The 17,800-nt window shown below is 50.9% G+C and overlaps 4 protein-coding genes across 4 annotated transcripts; 1 reads left to right on the top strand and 3 right to left on the bottom strand.

Moving 5' to 3' along the window:
* Positions 1–263: 263 nt before the first annotated feature.
* Positions 264–2,656, bottom strand: LOC117837995 (cytochrome P450 78A9). The gene is made up of 2 exons (XM_034717852.1): positions 1,558–2,656; positions 264–1,162 (listed from the first exon to the last, which is right to left on the bottom strand). Exons 1-2 carry the CDS (start codon positions 2,593–2,595, stop codon positions 539–541), a joined length of 1,662 nt encoding a protein of 553 aa, XP_034573743.1. The 5' UTR covers positions 2,596–2,656; the 3' UTR covers positions 264–538.
* A 9,058-nt stretch (positions 2,657–11,714) lies between these two features.
* LOC117835148 (uncharacterized) lies at positions 11,715–13,143 on the top strand. The gene is made up of 2 exons (XM_034714522.2): positions 11,715–12,579; positions 12,691–13,143. Exons 1-2 carry the CDS (start codon positions 11,836–11,838, stop codon positions 12,877–12,879), a joined length of 933 nt encoding a protein of 310 aa, XP_034570413.1. The 5' UTR covers positions 11,715–11,835; the 3' UTR covers positions 12,880–13,143.
* Positions 13,144–13,446: 303 nt separating this feature from the next.
* LOC117835147 (glutathione S-transferase F11) lies at positions 13,447–14,702 on the bottom strand. Its single transcript, XM_034714521.2, has 2 exons — positions 14,409–14,702; positions 13,447–14,319 (listed from the first exon to the last, which is right to left on the bottom strand). The coding sequence occupies exons 1-2, from the start codon at positions 14,605–14,607 to the stop codon at positions 13,580–13,582; spliced, it is 939 nt and encodes a 312-aa protein (XP_034570412.1). The 5' UTR covers positions 14,608–14,702; the 3' UTR covers positions 13,447–13,579.
* Positions 14,703–16,559: 1,857 nt separating this feature from the next.
* Positions 16,560–17,800, bottom strand: LOC117836218 (glutathione S-transferase F8, chloroplastic). The gene is made up of 3 exons (XM_034715600.2): positions 17,542–17,800; positions 17,403–17,451; positions 16,560–17,304 (listed from the first exon to the last, which is right to left on the bottom strand). Exons 1-3 carry the CDS (start codon positions 17,692–17,694, stop codon positions 16,829–16,831), a joined length of 678 nt encoding a protein of 225 aa, XP_034571491.1. The 5' UTR covers positions 17,695–17,800; the 3' UTR covers positions 16,560–16,828.

Here is a 17,800-nt window from a genome sequence, read left to right as displayed (position 1 = left end):
GTTGATCTTTTACTTAGCCAGTTTTGGGGGTGAAAGCAAAAACCTGCATCAGATGCACCTTCCAAAAGTCCGAAGTAGTTCTGAAATTTTCTTCTTTTATTTCCCTTTTGCTCTTCAAATGTTTTGTTTTGCACTGGTAATACAAAAACAAACGTACATGTCCGTGCAGCTATCATGGTCAAAGAGACCACATAGCAGCCTTTCTGAAAGCTAAGCTTGTCAAGGCCAGAGACCGACCGGTTACACGTGACAAGTTTAATGCGTGACAGGAATAGAGGCTACATGCATGCCACACTTCACATAAACTTTGATAACTTTTGTGATTTGTACATCTTGTTGAAATTCATACTCACAAGTCACACCCAAATGTAGTACATAGGCAAGCTGAAATTCTGAACCAAATACTGAGGTGAGCTGGTGCACAGTCCTTTACCAGCTGCTTATTCACAGTTTACTGACGGAAAAGCTTAGGGTCACGGCTACACACTGCACGCACAATGGAGTCACGGTGCAACAAAGTTATCGGCAACTTCTTCATTCACACGCCGCGCCTCGGGCGCACGCGGACCTCGAGCGGCACCGCCATCTCGCAGGACAGGCGGAGCACCTCCGACATGTCGACGGCAGCCGCATCAGTCGTGGGCAGCCACTCAAACTCGTGCAGCAGCGTGGCCATCCAGGCGGTCACGGTGGTCATGGCCAGGGACTTGCCCGGGCAGCTCCTCCGACCGGACCCGAACGGCACGAGCCGGCCGTCGGCGCCGAGCACGGACACGTCCTGGGCCTTGCCGCCAGGGAGGAACCGCTCGGGCTGGAACTCGAGCGGCGCGTCCCAGACCTCCGGGTCGCGGCTGATCGCCCACTGGTTGACCATGGCGGTGGTGCCCGCCGGCACGAGGTGGCCGTCGACGTACGTGTCGGATATGGCCCTGTGGCGCCACGAGAGGAGCGGACCCGGCGGGTGGATCCGGAGAGCCTCCTTGAGCAGCGCCTGCAGGTAAGGCAGCGACGGCGCCGCGGACTCGGTGACCGGTGTGTTCCGGCCGACGAGCTCGTCGAGCTCGCGGTGCGCTTTGGCTTGGACGTCGCGGTGGAGGACGACGCGGGCTAGGGTCCACTCCATGAGCACCGCCATGGCGTCAGTTCCTCTGAAGATCATCTCCTGATGAATTTAAGACGACAAGTGGCTACTTCAGTTGCTAGTTCAGTGCTGCGATCCGTAAGGTGTAGCCATCCGTTTATGTGATTCTTTCTACATAAAGAATAGACAGAAAAGGGCAAAAGTTGGAGGAATTTTTGCACGCACGATCTCCCCCTTTTTAAAAGTTTTTGCTACTCTTTTTTCAGATATGGTCGGAGCAAAAGTGTTTCGCACGATCTGCCATGCATCTTCTCAGATCAGCAAGACCGATTTTATGCATATTGATGGTTTATGATAGGTGTGTAAATCGTGATGGCAGTTGTTGTTTCTAGTTAAGTGTAGGATCAGATGTTTTATGATCGTTGTGTAAATCGTGACGGCAGTTGGTTCAGTTATAAGTGTGCATGAGTTCTTACCCAAAGCACAGCGGCGATGTCCGCGTCAGCGAGCCCCTCGCTCTCCTGCAGGGAAAGCAAGATGTCAACAAAGTCACGCGCCTCTCCTCCGTCGATCGCCTCGGCGCGTGCACGGCGGCGCTCCTGGATGATGCCGTGCACGAAGCGGTTCACCCGCGGCATGAGCTCGGCGCACCGCGCACCCACCCTCTGCGGGTCCAGCGCGGCGAGCCCCGGGAAGTAGTCGCACCAGTTCTCCTCGCCCAGGAGCTCGTACCCTTGGTGCACCATCTCGAGCAGCTCCTCCACCTCCTCCTCCTTCCCGGACGCCGGCGCCGCCGCGCGCGACACGTCGTACTCCTTGCCGAACACGAACCGCATGATGTAGTAGAGCGACGCTCGCCGGAGGAGGCCGCGCACCTGGACGGCGCCGGCGCCGGCGCCGCGCAGCGCCGTGACGACCCCCTCCCCGACGCTCGCGCGGTACGGCGCGAAGGCCTCGACCTGCCTCGGGCCGAACAGGTGGCCGGCGGCGATGCGCCGGAGCGCACGCCAGTAGGGTCCGTGCTCGGCGAAGCCGATGGAGCGGTGGAACATGAGGCCGTAGGCGGCGTGGTTGAGCGGGCGGTCGGCGAACGCCGGGTTGTCGAGGATCTCCTTGGCCACGTCCGGGTGGGACGTGACGACGGCGCGGACGGGGCCGAGCGACAGCGCCATGAGCCTCTTGGCCCCCGGCTGGCGCGACGCCTCGTCGGCCAGCGAGCGGTGCGCCAGCCCGGACATGAGGCCGAGGCTGCCGACGACGGGGAGCCCTCTCGGCCCCGGGAGTGTCATCGGCTTCGGGCCCTTGCCCCTTGCCCTCCAGTACTTGCCCCATGCAGGGCCACCTGGGTGAGCCCAGTAGAGCAGGGACGCGCCTGCCCATGCAAGGCATGCGAAGATGGCCATGTAGGTGAAGCTAGTGGCTATGGTGGCAATGTTCTCGTGTTGATCGCCGGAGATGGCCGGGATTAAGGTCATGGGAAGCACCCACCAGCTCTCAACTGAGCTCGTCTCCATTGTGACTCTCAGCTGCTGCGTTGCGTTGTATTGTGTTGTGTGATGATGGATCCGAGCTGCAGGCCGGTATTTATAGGAGTTCCTCGGAGAGAAGATTCGTCGTGGTCCTTGTAAAGATGACTCAATCATTGGCAACAAAAGATTTGAAAATGCACTGCTGGGCCCTGTCTTATTCTTCTTCTTCTTTTCCTCGTGCAGTTCTTTTTCTTCTAACTGAAATACAAGAAATTTTGAATAAATTACATGAAAACAACCAGCATGTCCTAAATTTTACTAGTGAAATAGTGCACTAACCGACATTTATTAAGCAATGCACAAACCACAATTGATTGGAAGCCTTTATGAGAACGATGTGTACATCAGTTGTTGTGGGAAAAAAAAACCAAATTGCGCCGGTCGTCTCTAAACTTATTCGGGGCGTCATCACAAGGTCTCCTAGTAACTATTTAATTTGCACATCTTTATTTATTGTCGATCCATCTATGGAGCAACCAAATTTTCAAAATTTATCATCCATATCGCTTGTGAGGCTCACATGAACTATTAGGACCCACCACAAGTCATGAAGTCACCGCATAGCACTGTCTCTCTTTGACGGTTTCGATGAGATCTCCAAACTAAGGGAGGGAGGGAGGGAGAGGATAATGATATTAGGATCTTGAGCGACACAATGAGCAAGTCTAGGAATCTAGATATGCATGCATGCTAATTATTGATATTTGGATCTTGAGCGGCACAATTAGCAAGTTTAGAAATCTGTGTTTGCAAATTAATAGTTCATGGATCAGATAACACTACTGTTAATAGAACAGGTTTGAGTATCTTTGGCGCACTTTTTTCTTAGAGAAAAATGTACTTCCTCCGTCCTACGATACAAAACATTCAAGCGTTCAAAATTTATCCTCAAATACAAGACATGCATTACAGGCACATTTGGAGGATTGCTCATCTAATTCTTTGGTGGATTATTACTTAAAATAAGTTCCTTGTTATCTACATGCAATTGCCATGGTTGCGTCTTTTGCTACTCCTGCTAATATGTTCTAAAATTTCTAGGATGTCTCATATTTCAGGACAGAGGAAGTATGCATGAGTTGGTATATAGGAACAAAGCGAGCTAGGCTCATCCCGTGTTACATGCCATTGGTTGAATATGTACCAATGCAGTCCTTTTTTCGGCAAATTGTATAACTCGATGGCATCACTAGATGTAGACGGTCAGTCGGCGTACCGGAGTAGGTATGCTGAAACTAGTATACAATCTTTACGTCGACCAAATGATTGCTCTGCAAACTCACACATGAGAAGGTACTCGCGCTAAAAGATAGAGATCAGCTGTACCCAATCCATTAGGTGTAGGACCACCTGCTGCTATTCAAAAGACGGTTTGCTTTCAGCGGCGACCCGCGCCGCTCGTTCCAACGCCGAGGATTTCCTAACGCAAACATCCTTTTCCCAGGACAAAAGCCACGCCGAAACACCCTGTGCAACGCATGGACGGATGCGCCGGAAACTCACAAACAAACACAAAACAATCGCGAGGAAATCAGGGGAGCCCGGAGCGTATCCCGTATCCGCCCCTGTTGTTGGGGGAGATCGATCGATCGAGCCTGAAGGCGGCCATTTATCACCTTTTGGTGCAGACTGCAGACATCATCAGTTCTTCTCCTCCCTTGCAGTGTCTGTCTGCAGACATCATCTGAATGCTGAAAGAAACGACCTGATGAAGACAAGTCAACGCCACTGTTGCCTAACTCCTTCGGACGCACGCGGGGACAGGCAGGCCCGACGTGTCGCCCCGCCGAACGCCCTGCGCCATCACCAGTTTTGCCGCCACAAGGCACGAGGTCAGTCGCCGGAATTCTGGCTCCGAATGCAGGCTCCCAGCTGTTCCATGGCGCTAGAGCTATCGAGCAACGACTGCCGAATGTGGACTAGCTGCCAAGCCCGCTGTCGATACCGGAGCGCACGCTTTTGTGCAGACAAAAACCCGCCGAACCGGCCGGTGATCGCCTGCGATTAGCCGGTTGCGGTTGAGAGCGGCGGCGCGCCCGAATCCCCACCAGGCCACCACGGCTGATCACACACACGGGGGGAAAGAAAACAAGTGGTTTTTCTGATCCGCCTTTCAGTTTGGGAAACACCAGAGTCCGCAGGAAGATGGCGGCTTTTTGCACGCGCGCGGACGAGCGGCGATCTCCTCCCGACCTAACCGGGAATTCTTAATCGGATGCGCTCTGGCACCTAGTTTGGCGCCTGCAAATGATTGCTATACTGCATTGTATATTTCATTCACAATAAACCCTTTTTTGTGCACGAATAATTGGGGTCTCGGAAAGTGAAATAAAGAAATACGAATAGTTGTTAGTAGTTGCTTGCGACAGTATCGATTCACATGCTGCACGCACGCATTGACGAGCTATAGCATCTCTGATCTTTCTGCAGGCAAGCTAGCTGCATGGTGATGAGCCTTCAGGCCTAACCTATTTGCTGATCTCAGGTCCAAGTCCAACGCTAGCTAGCGACAGATTTTCTTGCTCTCTCAGAGATCAGCGTTCCGTCAAAATTCGGATGGAATTGGTTCGATCAAAGATCTGAGCATACGAAAAAAGCAAATCTGACCGAGATTAAGTTCACGGCCTCGGCGAGGTGTGACATTTATGGTTAAATTTTCTTCCTGCTCCTCTGGCCACCCTGATCCATCCCTTGTCCGGACCGGATGCGCAACTAACTGATGATTTTGTCCTCAGCATGCAATGAGATATCCATTTGCCAGTGGAGAACCCTAACAGCCAAAAAGCTGAAAGGGGGGAAAAAAGACGGGCATATGATTCCGGTACACGCGACTTTTTGTATAGTTTATAACGACTCTAAATCGAAAGTAAATTCTTTTGGGCGACCAAATTGTGTGTAAAAATCATGTCGTGGGTAGAACCGATTCGATCTCGCAATCTTTCGTGGCCGAATCGAACTTTCCTGTTTCTGCACACTTGCAGGGCTAGCAAATTCATAACCAGCCCACTTCGTATACAGACTTTATATTACATAATAATGTAAACCTAACTATTTAATCAGCCACTTTATACGCATAAAGGTTGGAATCCTTTCGCTGAAATTTGAAAAACAAAGGCAAGCCAATGCGCAGGTGACTACTGCTCCACTCTCCTGTGAAAATAAGGGCGATATTGGCGGTGCTCTTACACATAACACCACTTACTAATCTTTATCCATTTTTCCTGAAAAAAAGTTGCCTCGTTGCATATCTTTCGAGCTAATGATCGCGGAGAATATGGCTTTTGTTTGAGGCAAATATAGCCAGTAGTGCCTTTGGATTGAGGCAAATGTTACTAGCCATTAAGTACCTAAGATCCCTATTCAGCTATGCTTATTAGTATGGTATGGCATCATGCCAGCCCATACACTTGAAAGTACAAGCTTCATCATGGTCTTGTCATTGGCTGATAGGCTCACAGCATGTATAATATCCGTAGGGGCAATAATGCTGGATTCAGACGACTGATGAGCTTCAAGATATCGCAGGATCCAGGCTGAAAGTTTCCTTTTCTGTTGTTTATGATCGATCTCCCTCGCCTAAGCCTATATACATGGTAGACTAACGACCTATGACGACCCAACAGATCGTTCTGTTCAACTCATGCATTTCTTCATGGAAGTTCTAGATATGAGTGACCAAACTGCCCTGTTGCTGTCACCCCAGTGCTACTCGATCTTTACAAGGAGAACGCATGTATCGGAGGTTTCACATAGCTCATATATAGGTAACCTATACGTACGCGCTCCGTATATAAAAGGGGAAAAAGACTTTTCATTTATATCATGATATAGATTTTAGTGCTCATGATCTAGTGGTTCAAGCTTATCACTGTATTTTTTTTTCTTCTTTTGTGCATGTACTGCTGAAGTACTGAGCAAAAGAGGAAATTCAGAGGCACTACCAGTGATCGTGAGTAACCTCTAAACCGAGTTAATTAACCTAATGATGATGATTTAAGTAGACGATCTAAACAACTTGGCTAGTTTCTTAGGTGAATTCAGAGGCACTACGGTCTGCATTGCCGAAAGCCTGAAAATTTCAAGATAACTAACTACTCATCAAATGTAATCGCAGTCGCCAGTCAGCTTCAGCATTGGCGCAAAAGGCATCTCTAGCACGCAGAAATTGCACTTCACATCTACAGCTATGCATATATATGATCCAGGCGGTGGCGGCTGATGCGAGGAATGTTCGCCCGTGGGAATGGTTGCTTTCACCTTTCGGTTTGGGTGCCCGATCAACTTGTCCACACCTCTTGAATCTCCATCTGCCCGGCCGCAGTCAAACGAATTCTCACGTTCGTGCGGTCCAGCCGAACTCTTTGTTCCGTAGCTAGCTTCTCGCTTGACTTTGACTTCACCTTTTTCGTTTTTCCAAATTGATGAGGTGAAGACTCGACTCGACGACATCACCTTTTTGTTTTCGCTTTGAGGCGAAGACTCGATCCAGTTGACTTGCGTTTAGCATGGTGCCATCAGACTGTCGGAAGAGCTAGGGAAGGGTTCCATCATCGGTGATCGGTGGCAACAACACTTGCACTGTAACTTGTAAATAAAGGCCACAGCGATGCAGGGCCGGCTCTAGGGCCATGTAGCTGAGGCGACGGCCGGGGGCCCATGGCAGAGGGGGCCCAACAGCCAGTATGTGCAAAAGGCCACCCACGCAGTCTGTCAGGCCTCCTGCAATCCTACACAGCTGCGCGCGACACAATCGAGGAGACGGGAGGCCACCACGGCAATTGAGGATACGGGAGTCAGGAGACCAAGATGCGGGAATCATCAAATCGTGGCTCGCGTGGCTGCCGAACATCTGTGTTGCGTGCCCCCTCGCCGCTCCTAAGGCTTGGGCTGCCGGCCACTTATGCCTAACGGTAGCATGGCTGCACGGGACATTCTTTTATTTTGCCGCTCTTTTAACTTGTACTATTGACATTGTTCTTCAAGAATTAAATATCTATATTATTATTGTTATCTCCTTTATCATATTACAATGAAAAAATATTTAGCCTAAAAGGCTCGTAATATCTAGTTCGCTCGAGGGCCTTAAAATCACTGAGCCAGCTCTGCAGCGATGGCGATCGCTCAGACGCTCACAGTCACAGAGATGACACACCAGCCAGGTGACCGTTCTCAACCCCCTGTTTTCATCTTTTAATTTTGGAGGAACTTTGTTCCATTGATGCGTTTTCCACGAAAGGCCCAAGAGGCAAAGTCGTTCACAATTCGACTTGGCCCAATAGGCCCAAAAGCCTGATGGCTACACATGTCATGTAGCTGGTCATCCATCCTTTTTTTTCAAATGTAGGTGTTTGTTTCTGCTTATTTCCCGCTTACCGGTGAAAATAAGTCATAATCCCATCTAAATATTCTGCTTATTTTTCGCTTAGCATCTAAGCCGCTTAATACAACGTGCGCTCCAATTTTCTGCTACATGATCTCAGGGACGCTTATCCGGCGAGCGGGCCGATTTTTGTACCCCTGCAGTCTGCTGGTCTCCACCACCGCCTGCCCTCCAACCTCCTGCGCTTCCCTCCGACGACGCACATCCACCCGCCACCTCCCCTGCGGTCGCCGGCGCCCATACGTCCGTCTTCAGCCGCCACCTTCGTGGCCTCCGTCGCCCACCTCCCTGCCCTCCGCTCGCGTCCCTGCCCGCCACCAACTCCTAGTCCATCCCCCACCGGCCCGTCACCTCTCTGCCATCCCTCTACCTAGTGTTCAGATCCCGTCATGGAACTCGAGGGAACGTGCTACCAACAGTGCTTGGAATTTTTAAGAGATGGTGTTCCATTTTTCTGAACAATTTGGCATTCCAGGCAAATTAGAAAGCACTGCGGTTCTCAAAGCAATTTGTACTCCACCGAGCCTCACGTCCGCCTGGCACAGGTTCACAGCCTCCATAGATGAAATCATTCATGCCTGATCGTGGATGCTATTGCTGCAGCCATACATGACTCGTGATGCTATTGTAATATAATTTCTATTTAATTTAACAAATCCAAAAGACATTGCAATTATTGACTTCTCCTCGTATTCACAACAAAAATGAGCTATTATCAACCTAGGGGCATTCAGGTTATTTTACCAATCAGGACAGATAGTCGATAAAAAATAATCAGAGTTGTCAAACACCCAGCTTATTGAGATAGCTGGTAAGCTTACTACCCAAGGTCCAGAAAAAACTGATACAAACAGGACCATTACCTGGTCGTGCCCACTATCAGCATTATTTTCATTTGAATCGACTCATTTTTGTATATGCAGATCTCTCGTATTCGTTGCCATTTCTATATTGGTAATATGTGAAAAGGAAAACGATTGGGGTTTTCCATTCTGTTTCCGTTCGTTTTCAGACCTACAAAATGGCATCACAACATGTACTCCAAACAAAGGCAAGGCAACATCTGTGACGTCACGAAGAAGTAAAGAACATACGTTCCTCCAATAGCAGCACCTCTTGTATGCCTCTCTCTTCCATAAAAGAATAAGGAAAGAAAGTGGTGTTCATGATCCTCGATAGCGAGGCGTGCATAATGACTAAAGATGCCAAAGCCCAATAAAATTGGTGCCTGCCCATCAGAGCCCACGAAGGGCTGAATTTACCGAATGAGAGCTTCAATAAGGAAGACGCGGATAAGATTCGTAACAAATTTTTTTGCAACAAAATGTTTTGCGATTGGAAAAAGGTATGTGAGCAGATTTTGTCGCAACCTTGGGCCGTGCCACAACGGGCCGGTGGCATAAGGAGGAATCTGTGAACCAGGCCTTGCGACATGGACTACGGGAGGATATTTCGACCTGAGAAGATGTTTGACATGGACCGTATGGTGGATTTTCAATTAGAATAATGTTGGGCCATGAAGTATGGTGTTGTTGTACTAGCAAATATACAACTACCACTATAATCTCATTTTATTATCAGTTCTCGTAAAAAATAGAATAAGATGATATCCATATTCCAAACACATTTTAAATTATTTTGTTATACTATGTAAAGTGATATATAGTCTACATAAGTTGATACACAATATATACATAAGTTTACACATAACTTTTGCATAAGTTGGTTCTTAAATATACATTATAAGTTGGTACATGATCTCTACCTAAGTTGATAGTACTACACATGACTCGGTGCCTGTTCTGTAGTAAATGATATAATCCCTTACATAATTTTTTATTTGGACAGACAACATAAGTGCATAAGTTGATACACGACTCTAACTTTACATAAGTTGGTACTACTACTTTACTTTACATAAGTTGATAGGACTATAACGATACCACATAGACACAAGTTAGTGTGCGCGTGCATGCATGCTGATACATGGTCCCAAGTTGATACACAGATTTGACTACACACTTTATGCATATGTTTGGATGGGAGACAATGTAGGACGGGACGGTCCCGTTCCAGTTTTGTGAGATAGGACGGTCCCATCTAGTGTTTGGTTGAAATAAGATGGGATGGTTCCGTCCTGTGTTTGGTTGGAGAGGTTGAGGTGGTTGATATGGATGATATTTTTGACACCGTTAGCTACAGTATGTGTGGGTCCCATGTGTCATCCTATACTCATTCTATTTCTTTTTTCCTTTTTTCTTTTCCCCTTCTCCACGCCGCCGCCACCCTGCTCCACCCCACTTCTGCCCTTACTCCCCGCCGCCGCCCCTTCTCCACGCCACCGCCGACCCTGCTCCACGCCACCGCCCCCCTGCTCCACCCCGCCGGCCCTGGCTGCGGAGCTCGCCTCGCCCCCGCCATGGAGGGCCGCCGTGCCGCCCCCTTTTCTCCTCCTCGTCCGCGCCGCCCCTTTTCTCCTCCCCATCCACGCCGGCCCGCCGCCTCACCAGAGCCGGCCGCCGCAGCTCCCGCGCCTGCCGGCCTGGGTCCTGGCCGCGCCGCCTCAGCTCGCCGGGATGGCTGTGCCCGCGGCAACCTCCGCGCGCCGGCCTGGGGTCCCGGCCGCGCCGCCTCAGCCCGCCGGGATGGCTCCGCCCGCGACCACCTCCGCCAGCCGGGATGGCTCCGCTCGCGGCCACCTCCGCCAGCCGGGATGGCTCCGCCCACGGCCGCCTCCTCCCGCCGGGATGGCTCCGGCGCGCCGCCTCCACCCGCCGAGATAGCTCCGCCCGTGGCCGCCTCCGCCCACCGGGATGGCTCCGCCTGCGGCTGCCTCCGCCCGCCAAGATAGCTCTGCCCATGCCGGGGATGGCTCCACCTGACGGGAAAAAACGGCTGACGGGAGAAAAGTGGGACGCCCCCGTCCGCTCGTTTTGGAGGGACGGGGTGTCCCGTATCTGGAGGGAATATCCTCTCGTGGGGATGGACTCATCCCTAGTATCTCTGAACCAAACAGTAGGACGAAGTGGGATCGTCCTGTCCCGTCCCACTTCGTCCCTGGAACCAAACACACCCTATATTAATCGGTACAAAATCTCTATATAAGTTGCTAGAACCAATATACATAAGTTAGCAGTACATATAAATAGGGGCGGAATCAGGATGAACACCTTGAGGGGTAAATAATAGAGATTAAGGGTTAGAGCTAGAGGTTAACAGTGATTTGAGGCTTTGCCTATAATATTTTATAGGTAAAATAAACGGATTAAAAAAACAAACGCTCGGTGAAAAAGTTATCATCATCCAAAGAAATAGAACACATTTAAATGCAAAGATACCAGTGTAGATATTGTCCACTTGTTTCCTGACATGCTGCCATATGCCTGACATGCTGTCATATGCCTCCCAGCCGTACAAATTTTGCCCCTGCATGGTGGTAGAAGTGCGCCCGGCCCTATTCCTGTTATGCCTTTCTTCCGTGCACCTGACTTGCATTCCGCGCGACCGCGCGGTCCGTCTCCCTAGTATGTCCTGTACGCGTTATCCATGGATCATCCCTTCCATCCGGCCACGTTCTCATCCGTTTCAGCAAAACACGCATAAACTACACCTGAAATTCAAAGTTGTCACCCAATCACACGCGCTCACCCCTCACAAAATTCATAGAAACCAGCCTACCGACATCACACCACACTTACAGGCGCGCACATCGTTTGGGTTTCCCTCCACTCCCACTCCCATTTATACCAACCACCTCGCCGGCCGGGCGGCCACCATCGCCACAAGCCATAGCCGTCGACGCGTACAGCTGCACCACCACGACACTCGACACGTCGGCACCTGCCATGGCGAGAAGAAGGGGCCTGTGCTGCCTCGCGTCGCCGCTCCGCGGCAAGACCTCCGACGCCGACACCCGCCGACGCCACAGCAGCGCCGCGTGCATATGCTGCATCGGTCCTCACCACAAGCCGTCCGGCGGCTCTCCCGACGCCGACCTCAGCGTGCGGCTGCCGCTCACCAGCTGCTGCGGCAGCGGTGGGGACGTCCGCGGCGGCGGCGCGCGCACGCCACGCACCCCGAGGACGCCGTGCACGCCCACCGCCAGGCGCCTCTGCGGCGCTCGCTCCTCCCGCACCCCGCGCCGCGGGCAGGTCTGCTGCTTCCCCGCGCCGCACGCCGCGGCGGCAGAGTCAGCCGCTGCTTCGGCGGGAGTGCCCGCCGCCGCGAGGACCCCGCGAACCCCGACCACGCCTATCGGGCGCCGTCAGCAGGGCACGTGCTGCGTCCGCGTCCCCGCGCAGGGTAGCGCGAAGCTGGGCAGGCGGCGCAGCTGGTTCCGCTCCGCTCGCCAGGCGGTGGCGCAAACCACGCCGCGCCTTCGGGGCGCCGGCGGCCGCGCTGCTGGCAGCAACAGCGCGGTCAAAGTCTACGACGCGCGCCTCCCGGAGGTGGAGGCTGAGGCGGCGGCGGCGACGACGACGGAGGAGGAGACGTGCTCCAACGACGAGTACGCGCTGCTCTGCCGGGAGGGCTTCTCCCGGGAGGACGTGGCCGCGGTCACCATCCAGGCCTACTTCAGAGGACACCTGGTGCGTAGCTGCGTGCCCCCACTTGCATTGCATAGCCCCTCGTTCGCTTCGACTTGTTGCAGAATTGCATTGCATCCTGATCGAATGGAGGTGCCCTTTGGGGTTTTGCAGGCGCGGCGGGCGTTCAAGGCGCTGAAGAGCCTGGTGCGGCTGCAGGCGGTGGCGCGGGGCGCGTACGTGCGGCGGCAGGCGGAGGTGGCGATCAACTGCATGCAGGCGATGGTGCGGCTGCAGATGCGTGTGCGCGCCAGGCAGATGCTCACCAAGCCCAAGGACGGCCAGCTCCTGCGAGCTAGCTGATCGAACTAGATCAAGAAATGGTGAGCCCGAGATGATCGTATCGGGTGATCATCCCTTGCACGAATAAGGTATACAACGTTTGGCATGTCCTATTTTGTTTGCGTGAGACATTGGCCATGGATTTGTTCTTGTGAATGAGCTTTGCCTCGGGAAATGTCTGTATCCCTGTAACTCGCCCTCATCTCTCCTTTTGTTGATTCTCTAATTCTGGAAAATGTGTAACTATTGTATCTTGTATCAGTGACCGTGTGCTGTTCCTGTTCTTGTCCACTCTTAATTTTTAAGATTTTTCTGATGAAAACTCTTGAGTTTTAGATCAAGTTGAGATTCGAATATCAAAAATTGATCTAAAAAAAGCAAAAATTGGGAAACTGAAAATAATTCTTCCACATGACTAGTAGTACACAAAAATTTCACGCGACACTGAAACTTCAATTTCATTCAAAAGGGGTGTGGGCTACATTTTATTACATGAAGAACAAAACACAATGCTGAGGCAATTCAGCAGAAAAGCGGAATGGATGGACTCGTAGGACCCTGCACCCACCAAAGTTCAAAACAGCAGACTGCAACGAACTCGAATAAAGACGCCATGACGACGGCACATACGAAAACGATGACACGATTAACGGCAGAAAACATATCAATGGACGTCGCATTCGCGGCAGGTAGTTGTTGTTGTTGCCGGACGACGGCACGGCTAGTAGCGCTCGTGCTGGACCTGCTGCTGCTGCTGCTGGTAGTTCTTCCTGTTGTGCTCGTCGGTGGACTGCGTGTGCTGCCCCTGCTGCTGCTGGTGCTGGCCGTTCTTGGAATTGGCGTTGGCGTCGGTGGGCGGCGGGCGTTGAAGGCTCTTGACGTACTGCCAGGTGTCGCGGCTGGAGACGTCGTTCCACCACCTGCTGACGTTCTTGCGGGTCTCGAAGAGGCGGCGGGAGCGCGGGTCGGAGGCGAGGCGGTCGGCGTTGGGCAGGTGCGACAGGTCGGCGATGGTGAAGTTGTCGCCGGCGAGGTACCTGGCCTCCTCCAGCCGCTGCTCGTAGATGTCCAGCAGCTTCTCCAGGTCCTTCTTCCGCTGCTCGAACAGCCTCACCATCTCCTCCTCCTTCTGATGCTTCGCCTGCTGCTGGTTCTGGTTCTGGTTCGCCGCCGGCCACCCGGCCGGGGAGCGCTGCTTGCTGCCGGCGGACGCGTTCCCCACGTCCCTCTCCCTGCCGCTGTTGTTGAAGCCGCTGCCGTTGTCGTTCTGCTGCTTGGGCAGGTTGGGCGGCAGGAGGGCGAGGCTGTAGACCATCTCGGCGCTGGGCGCGTCGAAGCTCTGCGCCTCCGTCTGCAGCCACTGCTCGATGGACGCGCGCTCCAGCGCACCCGTGCCGATCAGGTCCGGGTTCCCCTGCTTCGCGTACTTGTGCGAGATGTGGCGCAGGATCCCACGGGACTCTGCATCATTTGCAACAACATCATAATCCAGGATTCACATCGTGTTGGCTCCACGGAAACCAATGCAAATAACCGATGCTCTGGCTTACCGGAGAGGGTGGTGTTCTCGTCCTCGAAGGTGAGCGCCTCGCCATGGGGCTGGAGCTTCAGGTACTGGGGCATGCGCTTGGGCCCGCGGTAGGCGTCCACGCGGATCAGCTGGAATTCCACGTCCTTCTCGAACAGGCACATGAGCACGCGGGCCACCTCCGCCGAGGTCGGTGACCCGAAAACCTTCACGCTCGCCATCTCACTCTCGGTGGGCTGCTGCTGAGCTCGGAGGTGAACTGGAGCTGGAAGAAGGCAGATGTGTGTGCGTGTGCGTGTGCGGCGATTGGATTGCTTGGGCGTGCTTATATAGTTGCCAAAGGAGGTAGCACCAAATGCCTTGCTTCGCAGGAGGTAAATCTAAAGATAGAAAACGAATCAAAGGGAAAGGGAAAAGAGGTAAAGAGCAAAGTGTTTGATGCTAATTAAAGGGAAAGAGAAGGCTTATCTCTGCTGCAAGATTGTCTTGTGTGGCATATGATGGCAGCCACTGGATACCTTGTTAGGGTGTTCATCAAAGAGCAACACAAATTATGCTACTCTGAAAAAGTGTAGGAATTGCTCTCATCAAAGGAAAAGAGGCGCTGGAAATGATCAAGATCTGAAGATATCTAACTATTTAAGGTAGGAAAGAAAAGAGAAAAGTGCAGATATGAGTTGCTAGCTAGCTGGTTTGGTGCTTGATTTGTTCACAAGTTCGCAAACCAGGAGCGTCAAGCGCAAACTGCAAAAGCTTCACTTTCAGTAATGTTGCCATATTGGGTAGTTCTAACATGCTCAGGTATGCTAAGTACTAGAGACCAAATGAAAATGTCACTATGTCCCATCGAGAAAAACAACGTGACATGACATAAGATGCAAACAGATCTCACAGCTATGGAGGATTGAAATTGAAAGCAAAAAGGAAATTAGCCAGAAGCCTTGTACATAGAACATTTTGATCCCGTTTGGATCCCTTCGTTTCGAGGAATTAGAATCTACTTAATGGAGTAGGCTATTTATCTTGGAATGTGACATTCCACAACTTTTTAAAGTTTAGATATAAGCCTATCTGAAATTCATGGGGTGGGAAATGTAAATTGATTCTATAAATCCTCGTGCTATATTTCTAATGTGCAACTTATAGCACGCTCTTCGACTCGCTTCCCTATAGCAGAATTGCAGCACATAAGTATCTCTCCGATATGACCGACAATATTATACAAATATATTCCATATGTAACTACTAGCTTAATTAATTTGTGTCTAAATTATGATTATTAGCCAAACGGGGCTTAGTGTTTTTGACAGCAAGTGGTATCATTATATCTTAAACAAAGGATTTCGAGGATTTGCTTTGGTTTTTTTTTTTGTTTTTGATAGATATAATAGTACAAGAGCAAAAAAAATTAGCCGCCCCGTACATAGCATCTTTCTTGGTGTCATCCCTGATATCAAAGTGGTATCATTAAATTTTAATAAAATATTTCCTTAATTTTCTTTGCATTTTTTTCTGTTTTTAGTAGGAGAGGGAGCCAAGTACCTTCTTGCTGTCAATTATTTCCTTTTATGTTTCACATGCCAATGAAATAATAGAGTCGACAACACTTATCTATTTTAAAGACAAAAAGCAAAGATACCTGCACAACGGTTACATTTTACAAATGAACCACATGACCTTATAGTAATATGTATTTTTTCAAAAAATCCATTGATAATGGATAACAGAATCAGCAAAAGATGCATAAGCTTATTTTTTATAACTGAAAATTTACATCACTCAGTTCTCATATTCTTAGCACCAAGATCATGCAATTTTCTCCTATATACGGTAGACATATAGACATATATATTCCCTTCAATTCAGCTTGCCACCCAAAATGCAGACAGCAGGATAGCTGAATCCAGAACTTGTTTGACCTGACGTCCATATAGTGTTCGTGGGAATAGGAAGGTAGACCGTAGACACCTCAAGTTTCAGTTGATGTTTTCTCAAGTATTTTCATCATTGTCACCAAAAATTTCTTTACAGAAATGCCGGTCACAGTGCCACTACCTTACAATACTTCTTTTTTTTCTTTGCACGTTACTATATCAGAGCACTGAAGAAGTGAAGAACATTACAAACCATGAGAAACAACGTGCTCTTTCCAATTTCATCTTGACAAGGCAAATGCACTGCAAACGAGCAAAAAGGCTCGGGTACATTTTTATTGAATCAACCAAAAGGAACTGATCAATACAATACCCAGAAAGGGCATTCCGTACGTAGCGAAAAGAAGACAAGAGACACCGTAGTCAGGCTTCACGTTATTTTAGCCCACAGGACGTACGATACCACGAACTTGACAACCACATCACGGTAATGAAGCCTGACGATCGAAGCCGCGCGCCGCCGGCGAGGAACCGGCGCCGCAGATCAACCACGCCGCCGACCGACCGATCACTCGAACGCGCCGGGGTGCTCCTTCTGCATCTTCACCACCTGCCTCCACGACTCGCGGTTGGAGATCTTGTCGTACCACTTGGCCACGTGCTTCTTGGCGGTGAAGAGTTTCTTGCCCCTGTCGGAGGAGTTGACGATGTAGTGGGAGTTGGGGAGGTGGGACAGGTCGGCCAGGGTGAACTCGTCGCCGGCCAGGAAGTTGTGCTTGGAAAGGATCTCGTCGTAAACGCCCAGCATGTTCTGGAGCTTCTTCTCGTTCTCCGCGATGCGGGCCTCGTCGGGGTTCACGTCCTTGAGGTGCGGCGCGAACGCGAGGTGGAAGACGAGCTCCGAGCTCGGGGCGTCGAAGCTATGGGCCTCCGCCTGCAGCCACTGCTCTATCGACGCCCGCTCCAGAGAGCCCGTGCCGTACAGCATCTTGTTGCCGTCCTCCGGGAAATGGGTGCACAGGTAGCGGCAGATGGCCCTCGAATCTGCCATCAGAGAATTGATTGAAGGATAACAGTTTGGTTACAATGCCATTCATTTCATTTCATTACAATCTTGATCTTGCTTAGATTTATGTTCTTACCGACAACAGTTTTGTCACCATGTTTGAAAGTCACCTGGCCAGTTGGATCCTGGAGGGAAGAGAACAGCTTAAAATCTGATCTTGCTGACTCCTGAATGAAAACCAAAAGAAACAGAATGGATGGATCGAAATGGCATACCCGTAGCTTGATGAACTCGGGGAGCTTGTGCGACTTCTTGAAGGTGTCGATGCGGACGAGCTCGAACTCGAGGTTCTTCTCGAAGAGGCAGGTCAGGACCCTCGCCACGTCGGTGGACGCCGGCTGTCCGAACACCTGCAGCCCTGCCGCCATTGCTCAAAAGATTGTTCCTGTTAGTTCCTTGCTTCCTCGGCGAGCAAGCGAGCAGTGCTTCGATGATCTGCAGGTGAATGATGCGCTGATGGGTGAAGACGACGAT

Source organism: Setaria viridis, chromosome 9 (assembly GCF_005286985.2).
Source record: "Setaria viridis chromosome 9, Setaria_viridis_v4.0, whole genome shotgun sequence".
Lineage (NCBI taxonomy): Eukaryota > Viridiplantae > Streptophyta > Magnoliopsida > Poales > Poaceae > Setaria > Setaria viridis.
This window is presented reverse-complemented; position numbering and strand designations above follow the sequence as displayed.